General features: G+C 55.9%; 1 protein-coding gene across 2 annotated transcripts; it reads right to left on the bottom strand.

Annotated features, from left to right (window-relative positions):
• Nucleotides 1–2,557: 2,557 nt before the first annotated feature.
• LOC132244101 (zinc finger protein RFP-like) lies at nt 2,558–10,707 on the bottom strand. Of its 2 annotated transcripts, XR_009455705.1 has the most exons (8): nt 10,057–10,707; nt 8,458–8,553; nt 6,706–6,936; nt 6,301–6,323; nt 5,539–5,654; nt 4,468–4,527; nt 2,923–4,091; nt 2,558–2,834 (listed from the first exon to the last, which is right to left on the bottom strand). XR_009455705.1 is itself a non-coding variant. In XM_059715114.1 (7 exons), exons 1-7 carry the CDS (start codon nt 10,474–10,476, stop codon nt 3,568–3,570), a joined length of 1,470 nt encoding a protein of 489 aa, XP_059571097.1. In that variant the 5' UTR covers nt 10,477–10,707; the 3' UTR covers nt 2,558–3,567. The 2 variants fall into 2 exon arrangements, 1 of the variants encoding a protein (XP_059571097.1); XM_059715114.1 differs by having other exon boundaries at nt 2,558–4,091.
• Between the last annotated feature and the right edge of the window lie 519 nt (nt 10,708–11,226).

Raw genomic sequence — 11,226 nt, 5'->3', positions numbered from 1 at the left:
AAGTGCATTATGACACAAGCTATATAAGCCAGCTTAGTCTGTGGGTGGGAGAAGGGTGGAAATTTGCAGGCATAGGGAGAAAACTCTGGTGGCAAGAAGCCAGCCAAGAACAGTGGAGGGGTTAAGAAAAAGCAATTCAACTAGACCTTTGAGGCGTGTACTTGGTAGCCGTGGTGGTCTGAGACAAGAAGACATATAAAAAACTAGAACTCTTGGTTCCAAAATGATACCTTTTATTAGACTGACTGGGAAATTGCAAGAAAATTGTCCTTTTTTGCAAGCTTTGAGGAGCAGAGTCCCTGGCTCTGGGGAAAGTATAGATGGTACAAGATGTCACACTGATACTTGGGGGCTTAAAAACAATTCTATTTAAAAATAGGTAGTTTTCAACTATGAGCCTTGTTCAATGTAGTCCAGCTCTGCCTTAGGAAAAGGGAACCAGGAGGTTTAGATGTGAGGTCCATGATAAGAAATGTATTAATGATGTCAATTGTCTTCCATTGCCGAATCCATTTTCCTGGATATCAAAATGGCCTTCTCGATATAAGCCTTGGTCTATGGGGGTTATTAATAACCTCAAAAATGGGTAGTGAATTGATTATAAGCAGTTGTTTGTAGACTCTTAACCTAGCCTATCATGTCAAACATGAGGAGGGGTATGAGGAGGAGGGATATAATTGCTGGGGGTGGTGTGCCGAGCAGAATGGCCTCGCGTGCTGTGCTCGGCACACGTGCCAGGGGTTGCTGACCCCTGGACTACAGCAAGAGCTGGATGTTTCCTTTCTGTAAATGGCTCTGATGGTCTGTTGCTCTGTCGAGAGTCCCTGGGTGAAACCCTTCGATTCCTGTTGAAAGTGGTTGTTCATCCTTTGTGGGGAGGTAGCAAGGACAAATACAATGGAAACATCATGGGAAGCTTGTCAATCAGCTACCTAATAATTGGAAACACAGAGCACTTCTAGGTGAGCCTGCTGTAGCCCAAAAGATTTCCAGCATAAAAGTCTCCTGTTGGGCGACGAACTGCCTAAAGCCTGGTTTGGAGACTGTAGCAGGACACTATGGTGCTGCTAGTGAGAGAGCCTGGAAGACTCTTCAGGTGCCGGTTGCCAAGGCAACCAAAGGGAGCTAATGGCCGACACCGGCCGGCTGAAGGAAGGGGCGGGGCCGGGCCCGTATATATAAAGCCCCCGCAGGAGGCAGAGGCAGTTCCCTACCAGCAGCCAAGGCAGAAAGAGCTTCCTGCGCAAGGATACGAGAACTGCAGGTACTGCTCAAAGCCAAGTTAAGGAGGGCAGCTCGGGGACATTTTAGTCACGTGATTACAGCTGGGCGGCATTCAGTTCAGTTATGGCCCAGGGGCTTGTGTTTGCTGTGTTTGTTTACACCGGCGGTTTGGGTGAGGTTATAAGGAGATGGAGGAGGCCTCACAGGGGACTCACGGCAGAGTGAGGACCCCAGCTCCAGAGAAGAGCCCGGTGAGAGGGCAGCATGGCAGCAAAGGGCCGAGAGACCGGGTGGAGTACGGAGAAGGCCTGAGAGAGAAGAGAGAGCGCAACATCCCTTTTACATCTGTGAGGCTTGGGGCATGGTATTGGCGTGGTAGGAGCCACGCGTAGCCCTTAAGGCTTGGGTGCCTGGGACACCCACAGATAGGAGCCGTTACCAAGATGACTGACGGTAGCCTCCCTATAAAAATTCATAACATCCAAGACGTGGCAGGCGAGAATAGAAGGGTGCAAGAAAACAACTTGGCACGGCAAAAGAGGCAGCAGGGTAGAGCACGGCGACACTGACGTCACTCTTGTCACAGAGACAATAAAAGTTGCAAATGCTTTCACCTTTAGTCCTGATTTACCTCCAGTCCCAGTTTGTGTGGTCAACATCTGGAGGTGGAAAACACCGACACGAAGGTAGGTGGAGTTCCTGCGCCACCATCGGTGCCACGCAGCTGAGCCAAGGGAGGGAGGAGGCTTGTGGATGAATAAGAGCGTGGCCCAGCTTGAGCAGCCTCATGATGAAGACGGCCAAGGCCCAAGACCAGGCCCAGGAAAAGCCGTGTCCAACTTGCATGGGACGTCCTCCGTGTGAGCCCGAGCAAGGAGCCAGTGCAGGGGAGATGGAGGGAGAAAAGAGGGGCAGTGAAGGCCCAAGAGACAAAGCCATTGCAAACCCCAGGTGAGATGTCTATTGAGATCTCTGTGGACATGAAGACACGAGGGGCGCAGGGCCAGGTTGTACAAGGGAACCATCCGTGTTGGAGAAGCCAGATGCAGGGAGGCGCCTGCCCTGAGTGAAACTCTTCCAGCTCGGAGAAGGCCTAGCCCAGGGCCCTTTGCTGCACGGGAAAAACCAGTTCAAGCACAGACCAGCCCAGCAGCTTCCCGCAGGCAGTGCCTGGATGGGCTTAGGCTCCAGCCCAGGCGGCCCCCCAGCCCCAACCTCAGCAGGGCTCTGGGGAAAAGGCCCCCAGCAGCACTTGGCCCTGAGCCCCAGCACTGGTATTAGCAAATAGAAACCTAGAATTGCGGACTTGCCCAGGGACTGACAGGACACCTCATTCGATGAGTGACAGAAAGGCTTTATTTACTACATGTATTTAAAATCAAGTCAACTGAGCCCAAGCCAAAGCAAAGTCCAGTAATTAGCCATAAGGTGATGATTTCTCACCAAACAAACGATGAAGCGTCGGTCTGTTTCTCTTCAAATTCTCGAGTAAGTCGGGCGCATCAGCAACTGGTGTCAGAGAGATTTCTCACTCTTGAAGTGCGCGCTGTTTGCTGTTTTACTGCCTTTTTCTCCCCTTAGTTTAGCATCTTCAAAGCAATCTGTTAGTTCTGCAAATCAAGAGAGTCCCAAGCAATAATTGATGGGAAAAACCTGCTCATCACTGGTTATCAGAAGTTTCTAATTCAAATGAGTTACCTTCTTCGGTAACAAGAGGTGATCCGGTTTGAAACATATCAAGAAACTGATTAACAGCCAGGAAAAAGACACTAAATCAGGAGGAGACATCTATCACATACGGCGAATGTCTCTTCCTGCACATAAACACGAGCTAATTGCAAAAGAAATATTTAACATACTAATTAATCAAGGATAGACATCTCATATGCTTACACACCAGACAGCTAGGAGTCTGCCTGAAATCATCCTAAATAGAGCAAGATGAGCTGAGGAGATACTTCATTATCCCTTCTCGGATGGCCTAGCCATGAACTCACATACTCTTCCAACATGCAGTTAGCATCCGTATTCTGTATTTTCACTTTTGTGAGCAGGCCCAAGCTCAGCATGAGTTTCAGAGACATTGCTGGGGCGGCGTCCTCAAGGGTCCGTACTGGTGGCCGCGCTCGGCTCCCCCAGGGCCACCAAGTGCCGGGACTGATTGGTCGGTGCAACGGGACAGGCTTCTCGGCGCAGACGGCATCTTTCACTTGGGCAGCTCCCGGGGCAGAGAGGAGGGGACGGGGCGGGTAGAGGGGACTCCTCCAGGGTCACAGAGAATGGGAAGCCAGAGCGGCCCGTTTCCCCAAGGGGGGGGTCCGTTCCCCGGCTGTTCCCCATCACTCAATGGCACAGTCTCAGCTCGGACCCAGGCCCCGGCGCCCAGAGCGAGAACCAGGGCCGGATTCTGTCCCCAGCGAAGGAGGCCGGCGGGAAGGTGAAGATCGGGGCCTCGGTGTCAGCATCGAGAAACGACACCTGCCCCCCCGCACAGTCCAGACAGACCCGCATCCTCCTGGGCGCCCGGTGCAGGGACAGGGGGGTGCGAGCAGGGGCCGTGAGAGCCCAGACCTGATCCCCACAGCGCTCCACCGCCCAGATCCCCTCCTCGGGTCTAAATCTGATCCATTCCTTCCTCCTCACAGACTCTCTGGCAACCCCCACAACCCAGGTCCCCTGCCCCACCTCCACCTCCCAGCAGTGTCTCCCGGAGGTGAATCCCTCCCGGCCCAGCACACACTGTGTCACATCAAATCTCTCAGGCTTGTCAGGCACAGGCTGCCGTGTGTCTGCTCGTCTCACACTTCTCTGATCCACAGACAGGACGAGGTAGGGATTTGCCGTGTCTGGATCCAGAGTCACCGTCGCTGGCAGAGAGAATGGCAGCGTCAGGGCAGAGCTCAGCCCGGGGCAGACGGGCCGTTCCTCCCCCTCCCCACCAGCCCCGTCCTTCTCCGACCGTCCTGGGCCCCTGCAGCTGCCTCTGCCCTGGGCCCGGGGGCTGAGCACCAACGGCCCCGCAGCCCCTCAGCCTGGCACGGGGGAGAGCCCCTGGCCCGGGGGAAAGGGAGCAGGTAGCTGCAAATCCATAGGCAAGAATAGGAAAATCCCAGCCCAGCGCCCCAGGTCCCAGCGCGGGGGGTTTGGTGCTGGGCTGGGAGAGGGTTTGACTCTTGTCCAGGGGTGGCCGTGGGCTCTGCTGGATCATTGTGTTAATGGCAGGACCAGCTCCCCAGCGCTTACCCTTTGTGTATGATCCCTCTGGTACCCTTTTGCCCTTCTCCAAGGTGGACGGCAGAGTCTCTGCAGGGGAAAGGGGCACAAATATCAGACTTGTGGTGTATGGTTCATGCTCCTGGCTTAGACTTGCCTCGGTCCTGAGCCCCTGAGACAGAGCAGAGACCCCGGGGCAGCTCCTGCCCTGCTGCTGGGACTGTGGCTGCAGAAGCTGCCTCCACATCTCCCTGCTCCCCTGCAGCACGGCCTCCTCTCCCAGGACAGGGCGGGAGGGAGCTGCAAGTGCAGGCAGAGGAGTAGGGGCAGAAATGTAACACCGCGGATCCAGGGGAGCTCAGTGCAGAGCCCATCCTGCCCCCTTAGACACTGGGGTGAGGGACTCAGTGACAGAAAGGGACAAGCAGCGGGGGTGGAGGGGGAGCCTGTGGGAAGGGGATGAGCTTCACAGCTCTCTTGTTCACTGGCGGAGGGGACAGGCAAGGGCTGGCACTGGCTGGGGAAGTCCAGGGGTCCAGACAGAGTACCTGGTATCCTGCACCTGTGGGGGTGCAGGATACCAGAGGTGCAGCTTCACCCGGGACCAACCCTGACCTGCCTGCTCTGCTCCCTCCCTGCTCCTCTCCTGCCCCTTGGGAGCACCCCTCCGACTGCAGCTGCACCCCTGGGGTTAAGCCAGCAGGATCCAAACCGGACAGCCTGCCTCATGTTTAATTTTGGCTATTAACTTTGGTGGCCTGACATGAGGCACTGGGGCTCGCTCTGAGTGGGGCAGGGCCCCATAGCTCCCACCACCCCAGCTGCAGGTGCCCATGCTGAGCAGCGCTGGAGCAGCAGGGGCCCTGCGGCTCTGCACCCAGGGCAAAGGGGTGCCCAGAGGAGCCCTGGTTCATCAGCGATTCACACAAAGGCAGAGAGAAGCCCTTGCCTCGTGTCTTCACTCCTGTTACCTTTGATATCAGTCCAGCACATTTAGTTTATCTCCCAATTAAAAAAAAATCTGGCTCCAAATTCAAACCAACTGCTTGTCTCTTCTTCCTCAACAAGGACACTTCCCTTTTGCAGCCCCCTTCTCAGTACCTTGAAACTTCCTCAAAATCTCCTGTAGAGCTAGCGTTTGTCCAGACAAGATGCTGAGTCTTGTTTCCAGCTCTGGGCAAATCCCCTCTGGCAGCTGGAACGGCTCCTTCCTGCACCTGGGAAAAACGAGTCTGTGTCATTTGATTTTCTTTTTGCAGCTCAGCTACATGGTAGAAGCATTGGGTGGATGGAGGGACCTAAAGATGGACTCTGGCCATGTGCCTCAGCCACAGGGGCAGGGGCAGCACAGACAGTGGCAGTCACAGGCGATGCATAGGAGGAACACGGTGCGGAGGAACGTGCCCCCCATGACAGGGCTGGAGGTGCTGAGAGAGCTCGCCAGCTCTGCCCCACAGCCGACGCCACCCACTCGACTCGGGAGGCACCAGTTGCCCACGGTGGCAGTGGCAGCTCCCCCAGAAGGGACCGATCCCCAGCAGGCATGTTCTCTTCAGCTCCAAAATGTGCAGAACATCTCCTGGGATCAGAAAGGAGCAGAGACTTCACGGGTAGTTGGCTCAAGCTCTGGTGGCCAGGACTATTCCCCGGGGACAAGATGGGGAAAGCCCAGATTACACCTTACAGTCTGCAGGCCACCAGCGCCCAAAGCCGTCACTTCCCCGAGGAGAAGAGGGGGACGTTCATGCTTCCCACCTCAGGGACAGTCCCAGTGCTTGCTGTGCTGTGGTGCCCTGCAGGGATGTGCCTATTGCATTGTCTCCAGGACCCTTCCCTCTTGGGGAGTCAGGTGGAGCCACGTACCTGCTCAGCGTGCTCCTCATGTCCTAAAGGGAGAGACAAAGATGCAAGAGTGAGCTCAGTGCAATGCCCCACACCGGAGACCCCCTGCCCGAGGGGACATGCTTTGTCCTCAGACTCCGAGTGCCGCACACAAAGGATCTGGGGAAAGTTCAGCCCCTTTACAAGCCCTGATTTAGTGATCCCCAAGAGGTGTAATAGGGCAGCCATGCACCTTGGGCAGTGGGCATGCACAGGGCAGCAGCAGCTGGGGCTGATATTCTGCATCTCCCATCACTGCCACCATGTGCCTGTCAGGGGCCGTTGCCCTTGTCGCCCCTCCTCAGTTATGCACCTGGTCCTGGCAGACCCAAGGTTTAGGCCTTTCCCTCCCCTGCACTGGGACTGCAGACATTTCATGTGCCTCACCTGCAGGAGGTCACTGGCGGCCCACTGGCACTTCCCCTCCAGCTCCCTGATCAGGTTGGTGAGATGGGAAATCTCCTCGGAGAGTTGGGTGACAGTGTCCCCCTGACTCTTCTCAATCCCGCTCTCCACCTCTCCCAGCTCGGCCAGCACGAGTCGCTCTTGTTCCTCCAGAAACCGGCGCAGTCGCTCAAACACAGCCACAATCTTCTGCCTCTCGGCTGCTGCCTTTTGCTGCCACGAACAGAGAGAAACCACGTCAGGGAGAGCAGCCGCTTTGGGGAGAGTCAGGGCATGGTTTGTAAGGCCCCGTGGTCCTGACTGTCCGCTGGGACCCCCGACCTCCCACCACCTGGAGCAGAGCTGGGGTGAGCTCAGGCCTGGGGCCCTGCCTGGGATCTCTTCACTCCTCATTTTGCAAAGGTTTTTACTGTTTCCCTGAGAGCCAGGACCGTAAGGAGAGGAGAAGTCCATGGCTGTCAGCAAGAAAAGTTTTCCTCTCATAATCAGTAATCCTGGTTTTGTCTTTTTAAAAATCCAATCTTCTCTGATATCAACCCCAAACCCACGTTTTTCAACAATTTAAGTGAAACACCGCTATATATATAGCTATCAGCTGACACAATGTTTTTGTTTGCAAGGCCTGGCTCCATGCACCTGCCACAACACCCTGCAACACACGGTCACAAAATACCATGGTCACTGTCCCACCTGTGGCAGAAATGCCACCGTCGGTGCCCCTCTCCAGAGACCTGTCTCAGCCAGCCTGGGAGGCTGGTGTTTCATTCCTCAGGGTGGGGATCTCCCACCTGGTCTACATGACAAAAGCCTGGTGCCTGGGAGGCGATGCTTTGGTCACCTGGGCAGGGAGGAAAGACCCAGCCCTGCGCGGGCCCAGGTAGCCAGGGATGCTGGGGAGATTGGTCGGCTTGTAGCCAGCACTGGCAGCTTCGATTGGACCGGGCTGCTGAGGTCAGAGAGGTTATTTAAGGGCTTGGTCCAAGAAGAAGGGGAGTCAGCCATTAGCCATGCGGTCATCCAGGTGAATCTGAGCCTGGCTCTCTCCTCATCACCGCATGCTCCAAGAGTGCCCTGCCTCCAGAGGATACAACAACCACCTCTGGACGATGAGAGTGAGTAAGCTACTAGAGATCCGATTAGATATTTAGCTTCAGTAACTCAGATGCGTTTAAACGGCTACCTCAGCCACCCTGGTTTGCTCTATGGGATTCCTTTGATATTCCTGTAAGATTTCTATGATACTGCTCTACCTTTTACCCTGTTTCCGCCCTACCCCCTGTAATCAATAAAGTTCTCCTTTGTGACCGGTGTGGGAGACTTATTTAGGGGTGGGACTAAATTATGCCGAGGAGGCCCCTTAGGTCTGTGGACTAAGGGAGACTTTCCTAATAAGCCCCTGACTTGGGGAAGTGCCCCAAGTGCCTGTATTGGGTCTAGTACCCATTGGACGATCAGGCCTGCGTTCTCCAAGGCGCGCAGAGCCAGAAGTGAGTCCAGAGCCTTGGATGGTGGCAGCGGGAACCCCAGGCTAGCGGGTGTGCTCCAGGGAAGGGGTCGGCCGGACAGGAGGCACCCTAAGGGAGGCACTCGGAGCCTGGACGGTGGTCTGGCGCAGGGAGGTGGGCGGCTCAACGCAGGAGCGCCCCCTACTGGCCCGCCACACCACCAAACATGCAGAGCAGGACACATCCCTTCCTTCCTCCCCGACGTCAGCCAGACCCCAGCAGCACCCACCTGGTATTCCTGGTGTTTCTGGCTTTCACTCCCTCGCAGTGCTTCAAGCCTCTCCCTCTCCCCCCTTAGCAGCTGTAGCTGAGTCTGAATTTGTTCCTGTGGGAAGGAAAACTCCTTGGGTCAGTTCTCCTTGGAGGGGAGAAGCTAGAGTCTCTTCCCTGCACCATAACCAAGAGGGCTGCTTGAGGGTGCACTGTGAGCACAACACCAGAAAAGCCCATGTGCTCACGCTGGACCAGCAGCTCCCAGTACAGTGCACCCTTGCCTGGACGCAGCACCGAATAGTGTGCGCTGAACACAGCTGGAGCAGCAAGCAGCCAGTTTCCAGCTGGATTGTGGAGCCAGCTCCTGCCAAGCAGGAAGAGCACATAGAAAACTGGAGCCGGTCCTAGGGAGGTGCCACAAGGCAACACTGCAACCAGTGGGAAGTGCAGACTGTCAGGGACATGCACTGAACAGAAAATAACACGGCCTTGAATCCACCGCGGTCGACAGTGCAGAGTGCCAGCCAGACTCAGGCAGCTGGGCCGGACAAGACACAGGTCTGGTCTCTGGGCACTGAGATTAAGAAACTCAAAAGTGAGACACCAGTCTGAAGTATCACAGCCCAGCAGTACAGCTACACCTACAGCTACGGCTACAGCTATGGCTACAGCTACAGTGAGATGCCTCAGAAAGAGAAGCATTAATCCAGGACCAGCGCAGCACGGCATTTGGTAGCCAGGGCTGCACACAGACAGGGAAGGTGGTGGTCAGATAAAAAGGAGGTCCTGGCCATGCTCCCTGGGCTGGGGCAGTCCCACCACATCCCCTCCGGACCCAACATTAGCCCTGAAGCCCCCGGCACCAATGTAATGCGCATTACTGAGACTTGTGCAATGCGCCGGGAGCATCGGCTGGGGGAAGCGGCTGCTCGTGGCAGATCCCGTGAGCAGGGCCTGCCCTCCAGAGCATGCCACGTGGGCTCTGTGCGAGGGGAACAGAGTCTGTCCATGCGCTACAATCTCTCTGTCTCCAAGGACTCCCCAGGCAGCTCCCAGGGAGGGTTGTAACAACTGAAGGGAAACCGGTGCCGGACACCCGCCGTTTCAAGAAACAACCCCGCACACAACCGTGGGTCGGTGACACTGGACGAGGTTCACTGCTCTGCGTGTCCAGGGCCAGGGGAGCCGCGTTCCTGCTTCGTCTGGTTTCAAAGGCAAGATTTGATGACAAGGGTGTAGTAATTGGACCATTATAAGGTTAAAGTGCTAGTCATTATGCTGGGATGGAGCTGGAGACCAGCCCTCCCTCTCTGTTGTCCCAGAGTTACTGTCATTTTCCAGGGACGTGGTGTTTGTCCCCGAATCAAACACCCGGGGTTTCGGGGTGGAGAAGAGCACATCTCCGTTGTCTTTGCTGAGTCAGGAACGTAACAAAGGGCATTTGGGTCCTTCTCGCCTCCCCCCAGCAGGATGGCTTGCACAGAGGCTACCACAAACCAGCCTCCGTGTGCAGCCACGCCGTTGTGTAGTGGCCGCAGGACAGAAAGCCCCAGCGCCGCAGGGAGGTGTACGTCCCCCACAGCTGCACAGCCGGACCGGGCCCGCACGCCTGTACCTTGCACTGCTGCGCAGCCTCCTGGATGGGAGCCGCAGGGTGAGCTCGGTGCGCCCGGGACTCCCGGCAGATCAAGCACATCAGGACCTGGTCTGTCTCGCAGAAGAGCTTCAGAGCCTCCCCGTGCTGCTCGCACACCATCTTGCCCCCGGCTCCCTCCGCTGACCCCACGCTCAGGCCCTTGACCACTTCGACTAAATTGCCCAGCTGCCTGTTTGGGCCCAGGAGCCTCTGGGCAAAGGTCTGTCTGCACTGGGGGCAGGTGACATCCGTCTCGGCCCCCTCCCAGCACTGGGCGATGCAGGCTCGGCAGAAGTTGTGCCCGCAGCCCACGATCATCACCGGGTCCCTGAACAACTCCAGGCAGATGGAGCAGGTCGCCTCGTCCCAGAGGCTTTGTACAGCGCTCGCCGCGGCCATGGCTGTGAGACGGGAGGGCACGGGCCTACTTTCACTTCCCTGAGCTCAGGGCTGGGCTCACCCTGGGCCGTTTCCTTCCTGTGAAATAACGGCACTGATGCTGAGCTGGGAGGAGCTGGGGTCAAGATACAGCCCTGGGATCGCAGGGGATCTGGTAACCCTTTGTGGAGCAGCAGCTCGACACAACTCCAATGAAAACAGCAGAAAAAGAGTTTGAAGCCACTACTCAATAATTCAACACACCCAGCATTTCTCACTGCATCTGCTGTCAGCCAAGAGCTTTTCAGAGCTGTCAGGACTGTTATTTGGGGCTGAGACCTGCCTAAAACCTCAGAGCAGGCAAGTGTCTTTGGGTAGATCTGATATCTTTGATTCGACCAAGTAAATAGTTGGGAAAAGTTCTTTGCAAGTTTTTGGCACAAACTCCCTTCTTCAGGCATTAGGAGATTCTGCTGCTGTTACTCTCAAGTTGGCGCAAGCAGGCATATTTAATGCACAGTATGGGTGTGCACATGTAGACACACACCCATACTGTGCAGTTATTTCAGTTACTGTGCAGTAAATGTGCACGTGTAGATGCACCCAGCGTCTATCAGAGCACTACAATCCCTCCCTCCCCCCAAGGAGTCCCCAGGCAGCTCCCAGGGAGGGTTGTAACAACTGAAGGGAAACTCATGCCTCTTGTCTCCTGGTTTCAAGCCACAGCCCTTCACACACAACTTTGGGCCATTTCTGCCTCATTGACATGGG

The sequence above is a fragment of the Alligator mississippiensis genome, chromosome 11 (genome assembly GCF_030867095.1).
Source record: "Alligator mississippiensis isolate rAllMis1 chromosome 11, rAllMis1, whole genome shotgun sequence".
Taxonomy (NCBI): Eukaryota; Metazoa; Chordata; order Crocodylia; family Alligatoridae; genus Alligator; species Alligator mississippiensis.
This window is presented reverse-complemented; position numbering and strand designations above follow the sequence as displayed.